Genomic DNA, 17,546 nt, shown 5'->3' on the forward strand with positions numbered 1-17,546 from the left:
AGAAGCAGGAATCAAAGTGAGGTTTAGTTTCTCTCTCAGCATCTTTTAATTAGCTTTTTACCTGCTCTTGGTAAATTTTCTACTTTGGAATGTTTTATGCAAAGACTTGAGCAAAAGGAGTGCAAATACATACGAAAAGCTACTGCCCAAAGCTCAGACCCAATTTAGTCTCATTGGGGCAGGCCATATCCTGGACTGTTTAATGTTCTTTTTCCCTTCAGGTTAAAAACATTCTGGCTAAAGGGTAAGGCATATTTTGCAAATTGGACTGAGATTACGCTAAAGTGCAGACCATTCAAGTATGGAAAGGATATGCACAAAACCTGTTTCACCTACTCAGTGTAATGACTAACTGATAAATTTTAAAAGCAGTATCCTTCCCCTTCCTACTCTGCTACCTTATTTAACTGGGTTACATTAACAAGAAGTTTTATATGTACTCATTTCTTACAAGGGGTGATATGCTATTTCAAGTATTTGTTTTAGCCCTATTTTTGCTTAATGAGATTTGGGTTAATATTGTAAATGACCGAATTCATTTTGGCATTAATATTAGCTAATCTCTGCTAATACAGAATTACTTTAGTGATACTAAAGATGCCTTTCTGATCATTCCCAGCATACTTTTACTCTATTGGGGCCATATCTACATCAGACAATTTCCAAATTTGATTTTATTTGAATTGTAGAGGAGTCTCAGAAGCGCCAACAGAGACTTCTGTCAGGTGAAACTGAGCCAAAAGGTGTGTTCTTACCGTGAGAACAATCACGCCTGGGCAGGGAGTCTCCAAGCAATAGCTATTGCATGCGGTCATTTCAGAGTTTTCATTTAATTTCAAATATTTCTGTGCTTATTTCAAATAACAAGAAAAACATCTCAGGAAATTCCTATAAGCATTTTAGGTGTCTCTGAGACTTTCACTTAATGAAACAGAGGCACTAGCAGCTCATCTGCCCCATAAGACTGGGAAGTGCCAATCCATTACCGGAAGGGAAAGCTCTGCTCAATGGCTGAGCAGGAGAAAAGTAAGACAAAAGAGGGGCCAGCATCTAACTGTAGGAAGCATGTAGGTGGAATTAAGCACCTTTCATAGATCCCAGATATGGCTTAACGGCTTATAGTTTCAAGATGGGAAAGTTCATTTGTTTGCTGAATTTGTGCTCATGGTTGCTATAATTGCAAGAGAAAACAGTGCTGTTAGATGGTGAGACACTTGTTTCCATATGCAAATAAGATTGACTTCTCTTTTGTCATAATTTCTTGATCAACTTTTTCTCCTGAAATTTCCCACAACAAAGTATATTGAATCAGATTATAATTTTATTACAGCAAAATTAAAAATAGAGAGAAGCTTTTGAGATGAAAAGAAAAACTAATGTTTTATATTTCAAAAACTTTAAAACAAGGTAATTCATCAAAAACCACACCCCACTTCAAATACTTACAGATTACATGTCAAAATGCAATTGTCAGCAAGATTAAGGTGTCCAAAAGAGCTACTGTTTTGACAGAAAAAGAAACTCTGAATAAATCGAGGTTTCTTTCAGGCAGAGCCCAAGGCATGCCTTCAAGAGCATTGTTTCCTGAGTTCCATGCTCCCCTAAACTTGCAGTACTTCAGAAATCCAAGCACTGAGTATATGTTTTTTTACTGCCAAGGAGGTTTTGCTCATTTGGGGTACTTTCTGTTAATCTGTGCTGGGCACAGTGATTGCCTATGCCCTGAGCAGGCAGAGCCTGACAGAGGATGTCAGGGATGTCACTGACACTGAGCCACCCTCCTCAGCGTACAACAGAAACTTGTCTTTAGACAGGGGAAGCTGCAAAGTCAGTTAAACAGACACAGTCAATATTTTTCTTAACAAATAATTTGTAAGTTTTTAGAGAATAACATGTTAATATGCAACAGCCAGTGTGAGTTGGTCAAAAATGAATGATGGTAAACCAGCCCAGTTAACACCTTTGACAAAGCAGCAGGGCTGTTGAATAGGAAAGGAGGCAGAGGAGCAGGAGAAGGCAGGAGGCACAAAGTACTTTGATTTTAGGAGAGCTTGGGACACACTCCACATTACGTTCTTAGAAGCTAACTAGGGGATCAGGATTCACGGTGAATTTCCTCAGAGATAGGCTTACAAATGATTGAAAGCCTATTTAAATTCTCAAGGATTTTATGCCAGATGAGTGGAGGTTCCTGAGATGGGGAGGGTCAGTCTTCTTTGCCAGGTGCTATTCATTATTTTCATTAGCTGATGCATGGTGGAAAGAGATCTCTTCCCAAGCTGGCGGATGATGCCAGGCGAACCGGACTGTAAGCACTCTGGAGGACATGATCGGGATCCAAAATGATTTTAATGCATTGAATAAAATGGACTGAATTCCAGACGCTTCATCCATTCAGGAAAGGCAGCTGAAAAGCACGATATTTATGAAGGTGGTTTTGTCTTTTCCTGCAAAAGATTTCTAATGTAAATCTGTGAAAGCTGCAGGAAGCCAAATACAAGGATTTTAAAAAATGCTTTAGATCCTAGAGCACACTGTTATTCCTCTATATTCCTTCTCCTGGTCCTGGCCCCTGTCCTGCTCTTTGGCTCCCTCAATGAAGTCTAAACTCGCAGGACAGAAATTAAGTTTGTTTTCCCACCGCTGCTATTCTGAAATCAGCTCCAGCATTTTGTGAGGATTCTGTTCTGCTCCAGCATGGCAGGTGCTACTGTGATTGCTAAATCTCTGTCCTGCTTTGGCATTCTCTCAACCAGGAAAAATATTTGGCGGTGTTGAAGACTGCCTAGAGGAAGCAGATTTCTTGTTGCAGTGAGTAATATAAAAACATTCTGCACGTTCTATAAAAATGTGAATTAACATTGCGTATCTCACTTTCAACACTAGATTCACTTCTGATCAACAAACTCATGGAATAGATACTGCCTTCCTTTGGGGACCTGCTTTTATGATTGCTCCTGTTCTTCAAGAGGCAAGTACTGTAATTAAAAAATGCCATCATACTGCAATAAAAGAAATGAACTGTGCTTAGGGCATTGGATGACATTCAGGGCATGTTTGCTCATATCCACCCATTTCTTCTCTCTGCTGTCAAAGCTTGCAGAACACATTTCTGAGCAGCGCAGTCAGTACAGAGCTGCTCAGTGCTTGAAGTGGGAGGATGAAAGTGAGGGCACGGCATTTCCCTGCTGCTCCCTGTGCTGAATGGATGTAAACAGGCTGGATGCTGTCCCTTGCGTGCTCCTGTTACTGTGCCAACAGCTCCCTCCAAGGACACACACAGAGCAGTAATTGTCAAGCTAGGAAGAAACACGCAGATATTAAAGCAAACTGGTTTCCATATTACCACTCACCCACAGTGTTTTGGAACCTCAACATCTCAAGGGCTGTGATAGGAGTTTCCCAGCATCGCCGTCATTACGGAAATGATAACGTTAGCTGCTAATATAGCAGGTTTTAAAAAGCAGCATTTTTCTACAGCTGAGCTGGGCATTGTGCTGGGGTCAGGGCTCTCACTGCTTGGCTGGAGCAAGGAGGGCTTTCTCTCCTTGCCCCACCGCTGACTGCTGACAGCACCAGAAAGGTATGTCTGAGCTGAGCTAAATATTTCCATGTGATGTACCCTAGAGCTGTATGTGATCAGCATGCTGCCAGACTATCTGATACATTTTCTGGTTGTTGCCAATGATCAAACATATAAACAGGCCACTGTTAGTCGCCTTTCTTTAACCAGCCTTTGTGCCTCTGTGAATTTAAAAGGAAATTCTTATTCCTGCATCTAAAGCCATTCTGACTCCACTGAGGTACTTCATTCGTCAGCCCTTCATCTTCAGACTCCCCCAGGTTTCCGATAGCTGACGACTAACAAGGAGATTTTACAGGGTCTCAAGCCAGCGAGAAGATGAAAGATGTGAGAGAAACCTTCTCATGAATACACGGTAACAAGCCAGGGGTGGCTTCCTGCAAAACAGTTAATGAAAGGGAACACTGTAAGGATATAAAATGATAGAGAGTCTAGCTAAAGGGTTCCTAATATTTTTGGGGGGACTGCAGCCAAAATAAAGCCTGTGTGCCTGTGGCCTGATGGGGGAAGCAGAGCTTTTGAGGTTCTTGCTGTGGGAGAGAGGTGGCAGCCAGGGTTTGTGCCAGCTAGCAGGGCAGAGGCAGAGGTGAGCTATAAGCCCCTCACCATGGCATTGTAGGCCAGCAGTGGCTGTGTCAAACTGTAGCATGGCACTCAATTATCTAGAGAAGCTGGGTCAGGGACAGCTTTCCCTTCCCTCCTTGAGTCCTAAAGCATGAGCGAGTGAGACATTCATCAACATTAAAGTGGGGAACTGCCTTACACACTGGCTTGTTATTTAGGGAATCATGAAGGCAAGGCTCATCACGGTGGTTACACTTTTCTGTAGAGCAGAATATCCAGGATTGTCATAATAATGCAGAGAAAAAATGGAGAGAGGCATCTTGACTTTATAAGGGTTTTCATACAAGTTTTCAAGGTGCTTTATAGGTTAAGCCTACCTTTGTTAAACAGTTAGTAAGATCTAAATAGACAGAACAAACTACCCCAGCCTTCCTTACTGCAGCGCTAGGACACTTCCTGAAACAGCTAGCACTGCCCACTGTGGGCGACAGGCTGAAGGACAAGACAAATTTCCAGTTTAGCAATTCTTGTATTCTAATCTGAGATTTGCATACTTTGATAAACCAGTAATTTCTTACACTTTCTGTTGTGTTGTGTGTATATATATATGTATGTATGTAAAATCCCTAAAATGTCAAACGGTAACTCCTCCACCTTTTCTTCTCATGGTCCACATGCTCCCTGGGGTAGAACTTGGGGGTAAACCATTATTCTGCAAAGAAGCACACACCTATGATGAGAATAAAAATTAATCTGTTTGTGAGAATAAGCAACTTGTGACAAAGAAGAAAGTATGTTTTGATTCCAACTTTTCCTGTAATTATTAATTCAAAGTGCCTTAAGCATGATTTCATCCCTGTATCAGTATGATACAATGCATGCTGCAAAACAAAGTACACCAATCATGCAATTAGCAGCATATTATTCAACATCATCTGCAACTTTAAATTGTTTCAAAGAAGACAAATATCTGTGTATCCTCCTTACCAGATCTTATTCTCTGCCTGTTTCCACAACAGGAATGGTGCAAAGGGCACTGAGTGTCCCCACTCCATCATCAAATGTGAAGTCGTGTTTTGCAAAGGTTGCTGAGACCTCACTGCTCTGATTTTAAAGGCGTGTACCTAACCCAGTTACATTACGAGACACAGAGCTAGATACTAGACTGAAATAATCATATAACATTGACTCATCCCATGGAATGGCAGTAAAATCCCCCAAATAGGATAGGCTCGTCTGCGTAGCATTACAGATTAGCCAGCACTAGTCACTGCTATGATAATAACTCAGCCATAATATCCAAGATTTGATGTTATTAGAATATTCAGCATACATCTCTCCATGCGCAAATATAATAAAGCTAATGTAATATCAGAATGCAAAAGGATAAAAGACTAATCACTTTATAACAATTACAGGGAGCAAGATCCGTGGATGTATACTTCCCTGAAGCACAATGGTTTGACTACTATACCGTATGTACTTTTAAGATTCAGTTTCTTACCTTTTTTTACAGAATTTTAAATGGTATGATTCCAGCAAAATAACTTTTAGCAATGTTCAGCAGTATTTTTACCTCAGCATCTGTGTTTAAGAAAACTAGAGCACAAAACCTCTACACCAGGGTAGCTGGGAGAGTAAATTGCACAGCTTTCCGTAGCATTTTATTTTCTATTTTTAGGTTGTAAAGCTCTAAGACACAGAGAATTGAATTTTCAAATGCAGTCTAGAAATTCATGAGGCTGTCAAGATTTCTTCTGCCCACCCTGCATGTTTTCTTGTACTGATATACTTCCCTGCACAGAAACAGACAGAAACCTGAGTCGTGCTCCTGAGAACATGCTGTAAACCACTTTGTCCATGCAATTTTGCATACGCATCACTTTTGACACAAGGCATATTTAGAGAGCAGGGTGGGGCTCCTCTCTAGAAGATGCTTCCAAGAGATGCAGAGCAATCTGCTCTATAGCAAATGCCAGCCTCTCCTAGTTTGAGGCACTACGAGTTTTGACCTTTCGGACACCATCCCCAGTACTGCATTTCCAAAAGTGCTCACTTTCAACCTAACTACACTCTGTTGCAATCTGCAGGATAAGACCAGCCCTGGCTTCAGCAGGAGTAGTTAGGCTGATGCTAAGAGCTTTCGGAAATGTGAGCCCAGGAGCATCAGGCTGTTGTTAACTACCCGGAGTGACACTGGCAGAGGAGCGGGCAGGACAGAAATGCTCTCAGAGGAGATGAAGACTGATTTTTAAAGAAGTTTGGTTGTTGTCAGCGCTTGGCTGGTGTCCTCAGATGGATGTTCACCCAGCCCTTTACTCTTTCTGTAAGACTGAGGCACTGCAAGGTTGAGCATTTCATTAAGCTCTTCTTATTGCGGTTCGCTCTGAGCCCCCTTTGCTGGTCTGGGTATGGGGACAGCAGCCCCAGTGTCCCCTGCCTGTGGGGCATGTCCACAGCATTGGCCAAGCTCATCTTCCAGCATTTGGCAGATAGTTGCCATACACATGATGATTATCCAAAACCAAGGCTGGGTACTTACGGTAAGTTATAGTTGCCATTTACAGACAGCAAGAGCAAAGCCACCTGTTATCTACTCTGTACGTAAGCCATGCCTACATCTAGTGTTGAGGTCATAAACCAGGAAGGAATGATGCAGAGAACCTAATGCTGGTTGTCTATACACAGAAGAATTTCACTCACCAAATGCTGTAATTACTTTTTGAAAGGGAAAGATTTGTCCTTAAAAGAGAAGAAAATCTACAGTTTACGTTCCCAAATGATTATGAATCACTTACCTTAAACTGAAATGTGACAGGCTTCATATGCATAAAAAGAGGAAGCAAAAGTTTCTTTTGCTTTTTGCTCAGTGTCTTGAGGAGGGTTGGGTTTTTTTCACAGCATATGGAATAATGATACCATTTTTAAAGACGATTTGCTGTCTTTCATTCATGATGCTTCCATCTCATGCATATGCATATCTGCAAAGGCTAGATCCTCTTTTATGTTAAAAAAAGGAACTGGAATAAAATCCCTGAAATACGCTTTTTTCTTTGGATTTTCACTGATGTAATTGAGATGAAAATGTACCCCTTGCTCTGTTTTTCAATGGTATATGGCCACCATGTACAGTGCCCAGATTTGCATTTCTTTAACTGCATTTATTTTTGTGGTAGGGTCATAAACTGCCGAGTACCTGGAACAAGAACTATGCTACTGTGCCTGCTCCATTGAGCAAGATCCCTCTGTTTATCCGTGGAGGCTACATTCTGCCTGAACAGGCACCAGCCACAACCACTGCTAAGAGGTAATATGTCATCTATATCTGTCCCCAAATGGCCAGGATGCAGGTCAGACCCACAGACAGCCAAAAAAGCAATCAAAAGAAAGTGCAGAAGAGAGGCTATCTGCAGCTCCCAGCTGCACCCCAGGTGATAAGCACAGTATTTTTATCCCACTGTTCGCTCCATTGCATTAGGATAAGTCACCCCAGAGATGACCCACGTCACCATTTGCACAGCTGAAACCTACTCCTGGCTATGTGGTTATGCTCAGAAAAGCTTTTGCACCTCTTACTGCCATGCTGACTTGCTGTCAGTCATCCAAAGTAAACATATGCAAGGCGAAAATGCAAAATTCTTCTCCTCAAATGAATTTATCAAACGCCATGGACAAGGTGAAGAAGCTCAAATCTCTTTAAGGAAAATAATTTCCCTGTGCCAATGGGTAATATACTGGTCTCAGGTTTGAACCATGTTCAGAAGCTAACGTGAGTAGGGAAGGATGGGAACAGCACTGTGCAGCAACCAATCCAAACCATAGTAAGGCAGCACTGTTGACCAGTTGCTTCCCAAACTGCCCAGTTATCCTACTTTAAGGCTACTAAAGAAGGGGAAACTTGTCCACACAAGCACTCAAAAGGTGGGAATTTTACACTTCTATGGGACAAGGCAAGGCAAAGTTTTCATCCTCATTTCAGGAGCCCATTTGGTGATCATGACTGTCATCCTTCTGTTGTGGCCTTTTTTTGTAACCATAAAATTGGAGTTAACTGTATTCTGAAGTTTTTGTTAAATAACTTGGAATGACAGTGCCTACAAGTGTGTACTGACACTTCTCAATGTGTTTGTCAACAGCCGTCTGAACCCATTCGGGCTCATTATTGCCCTGGATGAACAAGGAAAAGCTTCTGGGTCTCTCTTCTGGGATGATGGTGATTCAATTGGTAAGCCTGGTCCCCCACTGTGAGGTGGGGGGGTATGTGTCTGCATATAGGGCTGCCTTTTCAGCAGTGTAATGACACTGATTCCTGCTAGAAATAGCTGGAGAACTGACCCTAAGTTGAAGGTTACAGAGGTGAAAAGCAGACTGCTCTTGAAGTCAGTGTTTTGATATGAGAAAGGTGTGACACCGGGGACAGCTGATCTGCTAGAGAGCGCAATTACTCATGTTGTGTTCCCCTAAAATCACCCTAGGAAGACTAGAGGAAGAGTTTAAATGGCCCACAAATCATCTTAGTCTGACATTAGCCACTCACCATAATTAATGTGAAATGCTTATGGATTTTGATATCAATTCGTCTTCCTCTGTGTTTTCACAGATACTATTGAAAAGGAGAACTACTTCTTGGCTAAATATACATACAGCAAAGTAAGTAGCAACATACAAAGTACCTACATACGTACACATAGCTGTGTTTTAGTGTAGCTGTTGTGCAGTGCTGATGTCTAACTTGTCTCTGTAAAGCTTTTTTCCTATAGCTCAGCCTTTAAACCTTGTAAGCTGCCTAATGTTTTCATTTACAGACAACTACAGAATAATCCAAACATGATGCTGCAGTTTTGTGTTTCCTTCATTAAGTATCATAGCGGCACATCATTAATGTCCCTGCTGTGATGTGAATCTGAAAATCCACTTTTTCAGCTCAGATTTTCTTTTATCTGAGTCACAGCTTCTGGGGAACAGGGGACCATTTTCCTGGTCTTCCTCCTGTGATCACTTTTGGTCTGATGAGTAGGAGAAGGCTATGTTCCTCTCTTCAAGATATCCCAGCAACTTTTTAACTTTGATCCCTTGAAGTTTTTATTTTGTGGTCCAGAGAATTAAGTAGTCTCAATTCTTTAGCTTGTGTTTCCTTGTCTGACAGTACAGAGATTGCTCCCATGGTCGGTCTCCCATGGAGCAATTCAGCATGCTACTGGCAACCCACCGTGCTGATCAGATGCTCCACACAGCACAGGACTAGATTAGCTCAGGGTCAGTGCACTAATGCCTTTCATGCTGCGCTCACTTCTGCGCAGACACGTCCTGAGAAAGCTCAATAGAAAAACTCAACATTCTGGGCTTCAATTGAGAAAAATATTCTATAAAATAAATCTACTAGAAGCTCATTAAGTGTATGATAGTAATTTGTGGGAGTTATTGTAAAAAAAACCTTAACCTACTTCAATAATGTATACAGATCGCATTTCATCTACAATTCTAGCATTTGGTAAGAAATGGAATGTTGTATGTAGACTGTGGCATGGTTGAGAGCCAGCTGAACATGAGCCAGCTTGTGCCCAGGTGGCCAAGAATGTCAACAGCATCCTGGCCTGTATCAGCAATAGTGTGGCCAGCAGGACCAGGACAGTGATCATCCCCTGCACTGGGCAGACTGCACCTCAAATCCTGTGTTGAGTTCTGGGCACCTCACTACAGGAGACATTGAGGTGCTGGAGCAGGTCCAGAGAAGGGCAACAAAACTGCTGAAGGGCCTGGAGCACAAGTCTTATGAGTAGTGGCTGAGGGAACTGGGGTTGTTTAGCCTGGAGAAAAGGAGGCTCAGGGGAGACCCTATCGCTCTGTACAACTACCTGAACGGAGGTTGTGGTGAGATGAGGGTTGGTCTCTTCTCCCAGACAACAAGTGATAGGACAAGAGGAAATGGTCTCTGGTTGCACCAGGGGAGGTTTAGATTGGATATTAGGAAAAGTTTCTTCACAAAAAGGGTTGTCAAGCACTGGCACAGGGTCCTCAGGGAAGTGGTTGAGTTGCCATCCCTGGAGGTATTTAAAAGATGGGTAGATGTGATGTTTAGGGACACGGTTTAGTGGTGAACTTGGCAGTGATTCGTTAGCGGTTGGACTCCATGATCTTAAAGGTGTTTTCCAGCCTAAATGATTGTATGGTTTTCAAGCTGTGTATTCCTAAAAGCCCCAAAGTAGTCTACAGAAAAAATTCAAAAGAATAAAATCATGTTAACCCTTATTGTGATACTGCTCTTAGAATTTATGTCTTCAAGGAGCAAGAGAAAGCCAGGGCAAGATGATGGGTTTTATTATGTAGTCTTGTGTATTTGTGAGATATTTTCCCGGAACTAATATCGCATATCTAGACTTTAAATTTAATTTTTAATTTGTTTTCTTCTTGATTTACCAAGGAAAAAAAAAAATCTTCTTCAAAAAAAGGATATTTCAAAAGCAAAAATGAAGAAAAATAACTTTGGCTTTCTGTAGTCTGTGTATAGTAATTTATTCTAGGAAGGCTACAGAAAAACAATATCCAGTTTTATATTAAATTCTGATCTGTGTAAATTACATTGTTGATTCACTGGCAGTTCCATTTCTCATTGCTCGTATTTGACTTCTGCCTGTAAATCCATGACTGAAGTTCCTATCTGCATTCCAATAATCTCTAATGTCAATTTTTTATTATGTGTTTATAAAGAAAACAATCCATCTCAAATTGCAAATTATAAAGGTATGAGAAATGTATGAGAGTCTTGGTATTTGTTGCATATTTCTATATTCTTAAAAATTGTGGATGAATAATCACACCTAATTTTCAGAGAATACCCAAGTTTTGTTCCCTAAGAGATTTACTGGTAAGTTCTGACATCACAGCATTTACTCTGAACGCAGCACAGAGTAAATGCAAGTAATGGCTGCAGGATTAGACCCTCTTATTTATATTTTCATTTAAGCAACCCAGAAGTACAAAGAAGAATCCCAGACTAGTGCAGGCACTTAAGTCTCAGGGAACAATTCAAGCTGCCTGCTCTCTGGTACTGTTTCTCTGAGGTTGGTATTTTAATTCACTTGACACCTTCATTTCCTCACGCATAATGGCTAAGTGGCCTAAGCCAAAGTGCCCCAAGTCAACGTGCCCCATATGTTAAGCCTACCAATTTAGGAAAATACATCACCTAGATGTGTAAGATCTGCTGTACTCCAAGGATGAGCACAGAAAGCAGTAAACTCTGCCTTCATCCCCAGAGGTTGCAGATAAGGCAGATGTGCTCAGACTGTACCAAGTGAGTCCAGATCACACTAAAGGGATGGTGACAAGAAGACTTTTTTTCCAAAGGAAGCAGGAGCTTATAAAAGGATATGCTAGCCCCTAGGTAACTAAATAACCTGAAACAAGTTCCTCCTAAAACTGGTCCAGTTTTCAGGGGCAAAATGGGGCAGGGGGAAATATGAACTTCATAGGACCAGAGCAAGACCGTAGGAAAGAAAAATTGTGACTCTGCTGCTAAGAAGTGCAGGAGGAAGTCCTGGCTTCTGGTCTTGGATCCAGGACTTTCTTTTGCTTTGCTTTTATGGTGCTTTGAGTAATAACTGTAAACTCCCTCCCTCTGCAGAGAACTCAGGACCTTCCCGGGCAATTGCTTTACCATGAGATGCTTGGGGAGGAGGGGGTCACTCATTCCCCTGGACCATTACCTCTCTGTCTCCCCAAGACCTTCAGTTCTAGACCTTGGTCTGAAGGACAATGGTGTCTACTGCAGTCCTAGCTCAGGGCCTCAGAACTTGAGTGCAACCTTATTTATTAACACAGTTGTAATCACAAGTTCAGCATCACACTGAGCTTACTGGCCACCTTGAGCTAGCTGTCCTGCTTAGCCATGCCTGAGACAGCAACAAATCACCACAGGGAGATGGCTTCTCTCTGCTGAACCTCCATCTATGTTGGGACTCTTCCAATGGGAAGAAGACACCACCTATAAGTAACCTAAAAAATTCACCAGAAGCTTTTAGAGGCCTCTCCTCATTTGCTCTATAATCACTTATTTAGGCAGTTTAAGTCACTGTGCTGGGGATTAGCACTAATTTTTAGTGTGGATACCTGCAATAAGCAGTCTAAGCACAGCCCTAAGTCACAAATACTGTGATCCAGCTTCTGCTCCCCTCCACCATGCACCGTTGAAATAACATAAGCTAATTTATGCAAAAGGTTTCATCATGGGTTTCTCCTTGGCATATTTTTAAAAAGTCATGATTGCATAGCAATTCATCATTTCCTGAGCAGTGTAATTCATCTTTATTTCCTTAACAACTTTGATCACATAACAAATGCAATGATTCCTCTTCATTGCCTGTATGGGAAATTACTGTCACTGGTGATCCAAATGAATTTGTTTAATGACTTTGTATGTCCTCTTGGTATATCCCTAAATATGAGATATATAGTAGATAAGAAGTACAACAAACAAAGCTCTGTGGACACACACTGTTCCTTCGCATCCTTAAAGCTGAACATATATAACAGAGATTTCTTACAGGAGATGTGGAGATGTGGGACATAAAACAGAGGCAAAATATCTAGCAACTGATGTTTGTGGAAAATGCTAACATCTTAAAGCAGTTGTGCATGTTAATTAAATCTGCCTTAAGGTCACTAATTGAATCTCCCTATCTGGATTTTGGCTTTGCATATGCCACTGTACCCTTTAAATGGGTACAAGAACCAAATTTGCATTGATTACAAGTAGAAAAAACATGTCCAAGATGATTCCAAGTGAATGTTGTAAATGCTATTTTATTTCTTACTTTGTTAGTTTAGAATCCTATGTAAAACCTTTCATATGTGAAAATTAATGATGTGACTTGTTTTTCCTTTACAATCTCAGACATTGATATCTACATTGGAAGACATTCTGTATGTTCATTGGCAAAGATGAGACCACAACAGCAACAGAATGCAGTAAGTCACCTCTAAAGAGTTGTGGTCCTGAAATTTTCTGTGCCTTTTTCCAGGGACACCTGAAGACAGAAATACTTAAAAATGGATACCAAGGGGCTGACTCTCTGGAATTCAAGAAAATTACAATTCTTGGCCTGAAACGGAGACCTTACATTGTTTCTCTGAATGGAAGAGCCGTCCGTGGATATGCTTCCTCTTATGAGCTGAGTGGGGTAAGAGCTGCGCTGGGCAGTTATGAAAAACCTTAGAGAAAAGGGGGATAGTCAGTGAATAGCAGGAGCAGTTTCTCATTCACACCCCTTTACATTTCCAAGTATAACCAGACACCAACTCTTGGTACAACAGTCTGAGTTGTTTGGGGTTTTTTTGGGAGGGGTGGGAAGCAAAAGCAAGAAATGTTTCAGGAAACTTTGATCTTTGCTATTTTGCTATTACACATGCAGTCTCTTTTACTCAATGTCTGCCACTTGCACAAAGCTTGAAAAGAAGATACAGCTCCATAAACTGGGAGAAATGTTAGCGGTTTCATGGGCATTATTATTATTCTGATAAATAAGAAAACTTGTCAAAGTTGTTTATCAGCTGCTGAACAGAAGTGGTGGAGATCTTTTCTCACAATTACTTCATGTCCAAAAATGATTATAGCATAGCTGGCTCCAATCAGTGTCTCCCTATCTTTGGAGGAGGAAAGGGCAAATCTCTGCTGTACCTTTGTGTTCCTAAGGAAACTACCACTACAGTGAGAGAACATTTACAGTTTTAGCATCTTAAAGTGCCCCACCTCAGGGTCTCAGATCAAAATACATGACTTGCTTTTGCAGTGCTCCTCTAGCACCAACAAGGGGAGAGCCCAGAGGGGACAGACAGAGGGGACAGACTGAATAACCCTAATAAACAGCTGCAACTGCCTCTGTGGTCCTAGTTTCCTTTTCCACGGGAACACAGACAAAAGGAGCAACACAATGTAAACTTTCTTTGCTCTGGTCACTTGTCCCATTATCTGTCATCAGCCACCAAGCCGAAGTGGGTCATGCACACTTTGTTTGAGATGTGGTACTCATGTCTCAGCACTGGTCTGCATCAAGGGTACTAACACTTTAAGATGCCAGTAACTCATCATTCAACCAATAACAGCTGGGGCAACAAGCAATGGATGTCACATCCTATGTTACTCTACCCACTTGGCGTAATGATTGAAGTTTATTTGTAACCAAAGTGTGATCCCCATTATACACACCTGGTTCTAACATTTGTTTTATTGAAGGAATCTGTAAAGGAATAAAATTGCTGAGAATAAATTTCTGCCTTGGAGAATCGTAAAAAACCTCACTTTCAGAAGCGATGTCATAAATGAGTGTAATCAGTATTGCCTCAAGGGAAGAAATTAACAGACAAACTGCCTTTAAGCAAGTTGAAAGCAATGTAAATGTGGCAGGGGGGAGGGTAATGAAAACACTCCACTGAGGTGCGCTTGAAGGCACCAATCACAGAAATCCAGAAGATAAGTGCATACCACAGCATCACGTAAAAAGATGATGAGGAAAGGCTAAAATGCTTGTCATGAAAGTATCGTTTAAAATTTTACTTAAGTGCAAAAGACAATCTCAGTGACTTAAGAACTACTTCAAATAACAGAGAAAAAAAAACAAGTGGCTGTAGAAGGGCAAGTCCAAAACTGCATAAAAATTACATTATTTAAACCCAGCTAAATGTATTCCTTTCACAATTCAGTCAAACCTCTCCCACTATCTCTGTACAGATATTGTAATGCCATTACCTATAATCCTCTCATATTTGACTCTCTATTAACAAAAAGCACTAGCAGCTTGGGTTTAGATCTTGAAAACTTACAGTCCATGTAATTAAAAAATCAACAAAATCTAAAGGGCAAATTTGCCACTTTCTCATGGGCTTAATGAGATTACGTACTGTATAATAGTTTAACAAGCACAAAGACCATACCGTTTGAAGGGACAGAGTAGAAAGTAACTGCTACCATATTGCTTTTGCTTTGCAGAAAGCAAATTTAAAGCAGTGCTTAAGTGCATAATTGAGCCACAGTTATTTGTATATAAATAGAAGCAGTTTGCTTAGTAAGAAGCCACTTTTTTCTCTCTGATTCATGCAGTGCTACTCTGATCTGACATTTGTAATATCATAGAATCTTCCTATTACTAGGAATCTCTTATCGACCTCCCCCCTCCCAGAGTACTGTACTCTAAGAGCCACAGGAATTGTACTGCAACAGCAGCTGAGACGTTGGAAAGGCAGTTCCGTTGACCAGGCTTGGGCCGACAACAAAGTGACCCGGGCATAGGAAGGTTCTCCTTTTTCTTCCACATGCATCCTCTGCTGGGAAGTGCAGGGAGATGCCCAGTGTCCATAGTTCCCAATGTCTGTGCAGCAGTGCAGTGTGGAGTGGCCCTTCTGGCTTCCTGGTGCTTTTGGGTTAATGTTTGGATGGGGTTGCAGTATTTTTGTCTGGATCTGGCCCTGTATTTGAATAAAAGGCAAATTATTCAAGAAGTGAATTCCTACTTACCAAGTAGTGGTAAAGAAGTGTTTCCGATGTAAGATGAAAATATTACATACTTTGAAGAAGTGATCTAAGCATAGACTGTTAGAGTAATGTTAACATGAATTTGTGGGTGGGCAAAGAAATAGCTAAGAGATGTGAATTGATATCATGCATTTTAAGAGATTATAAATTCTGAAATCTAAAGATTAAACTGGCGAAGTACTGAAAATTGAAATTATGTGAGTAGCATAAAATACATCAAATTCAACATTGAATAGAGATAGAGAAGGACAGGTATTGTATTTATAATTTCATATTTAATTCATGTTATTAATTAATTTTAAACTATTCCTGAATTTCTAAAAGGATGTTAAATTAGATACAGCAGTAGAGAGTTGCACACTGCCACCACGTCAGTCTTGCCTAGCAGCTGAGGTAAAGGGAATCATGAAGGTCTAAGCTCAAGTTTCCCTTTCTTATTCTGTGTTTTGAGCTGGTCTTTTTTGAAGTTAACATAAGGTTGTTCATTATTTTTGTGTTTTATTTTTTTTTCACAGAAACTCACTTTATGGATTTCTGCCCCACTTACTCAGGAACTCAACATTGTGATTTACTAGAATGGTCAGAAAACACTGATTATGTCCTTTAGCATCCTTGGCTCTCAGATACTGATTTTACTTTGATTTTAATGTAAAAAAACATATTTAGCCATTGAAACATTACTTATGCACCTGATGACTCATCTTTTCGTATGTAGTATTTGTAAATCAGTGTTCTTCAAATAAAATTTTCAATAGTAGTTAATGGTATTACCATAAACTGATGTGTGTTCAAAATATCATAGAAGAAATCATCCTGAAAGTTCTCTCTCACTGCAGACAGAGATAATATTTGGAAATACCCTCAATGAGACCATATTCTGGATAACATACACTGGGTTTTGTAGGGTGGGGTTTTTTTCAAACCTATGGTGGCAAAAAAATAAGGAACAACCAGCAAGGCAGCTTAATTCACATAACCCTGTTCTGAGGGAGGCAATGTGAGTCTGTCAGGAGAATGAATGCTTGGGAAACACAGCTAATCAAAGGTTGGGGATACCTAGATCTACTTTATTCTTCAGCTATTTCTGGCTGCAGAATGATCTCCCAAGAACATAAGAAGCTCCAGCCCACGGAAATGGCTCTAAGGAGTCACTGTTATATTAATAATATAATACATAATCAGCCATTAAGACAATATATAATGCATACATATGATAAATATTAATATAGTATTATAAATATTAATATAATATTGTATGAGATCTATAAAGAGCTGATATAAATCAGGGAATAGTACTAGACTATAAAATCTGCAACTGTAGTGATCACTTGCTTTTGTCTCCTTTTCCATGCTCCTGAACTGTAATAAACACAGCCCGGACATGTCTTGGGATCTAGTGATCACAGAAAATTTGTTGAAAACCCATGGGATTTCTTTCAAGAATCTGGTGCTTTCTGGAGACTGTTCTCAGTGTTAGAGTAGCATGTTAGGTGGCATCAAAGAGGTACCTGCTCTCAGTTTTCCTCCCAAAGTGAGTATGTTAGCTCCTCATCATGGCAAAAGAGCAAAGAGAGAGAAATCTGAGCACCAGGTCAGAGAAAAATTTGTAAACACCCTGACTGGGATTGGGGGGATGTGATGTTTTGGTTTGTTTGGGGGGAGGGATGGGTTTTTGGTGCAGAGGGTTTGTCTCCAATCTGCCTCACAGAGTGGGCAAAAGCGGGAGTGAGAGATGAGAAGGAAAGTGGTAAATCTGCTGACAAATGATGAAAGAGGAGACTGGTGTGGAAGTCACAGCACAGATGTGACTGGAAAGAGGGGAGATATCACCTCTGTAAAGAGCCCTTGGCTGGATAACATGTGGAGCCAGAC

General features: G+C 40.8%; 1 protein-coding gene across 1 annotated transcript in view; it reads left to right on the forward strand.

Annotated features, from left to right (window-relative positions):
- LOC115604806 (sucrase-isomaltase, intestinal-like) overlaps positions 1-16,358 on the forward strand; it is a 58,092-nt gene extending 41,734 nt beyond the window's left edge. The window contains exons 17-23 of the mRNA XM_030478229.1: positions 2,887-2,971; positions 5,566-5,622; positions 7,324-7,454; positions 8,284-8,372; positions 8,748-8,797; positions 13,168-13,326; positions 16,190-16,358. Coding sequence (XP_030334089.1) covers positions 2,887-2,971; positions 5,566-5,622; positions 7,324-7,454; positions 8,284-8,372; positions 8,748-8,797; positions 13,168-13,326; positions 16,190-16,249 — 631 coding nt within the window. The 3' untranslated portion in view covers positions 16,250-16,358. The remainder of the gene's footprint in view (positions 1-2,886; positions 2,972-5,565; positions 5,623-7,323; positions 7,455-8,283; positions 8,373-8,747; positions 8,798-13,167; positions 13,327-16,189) is intronic.
- Positions 16,359-17,546: the final 1,188 nt, after the last annotated feature.

This window comes from Strigops habroptila, chromosome 3 (genome assembly GCF_004027225.2).
Source record: "Strigops habroptila isolate Jane chromosome 3, bStrHab1.2.pri, whole genome shotgun sequence".
Taxonomy (NCBI): domain Eukaryota; kingdom Metazoa; phylum Chordata; class Aves; order Psittaciformes; family Psittacidae; genus Strigops; species Strigops habroptila.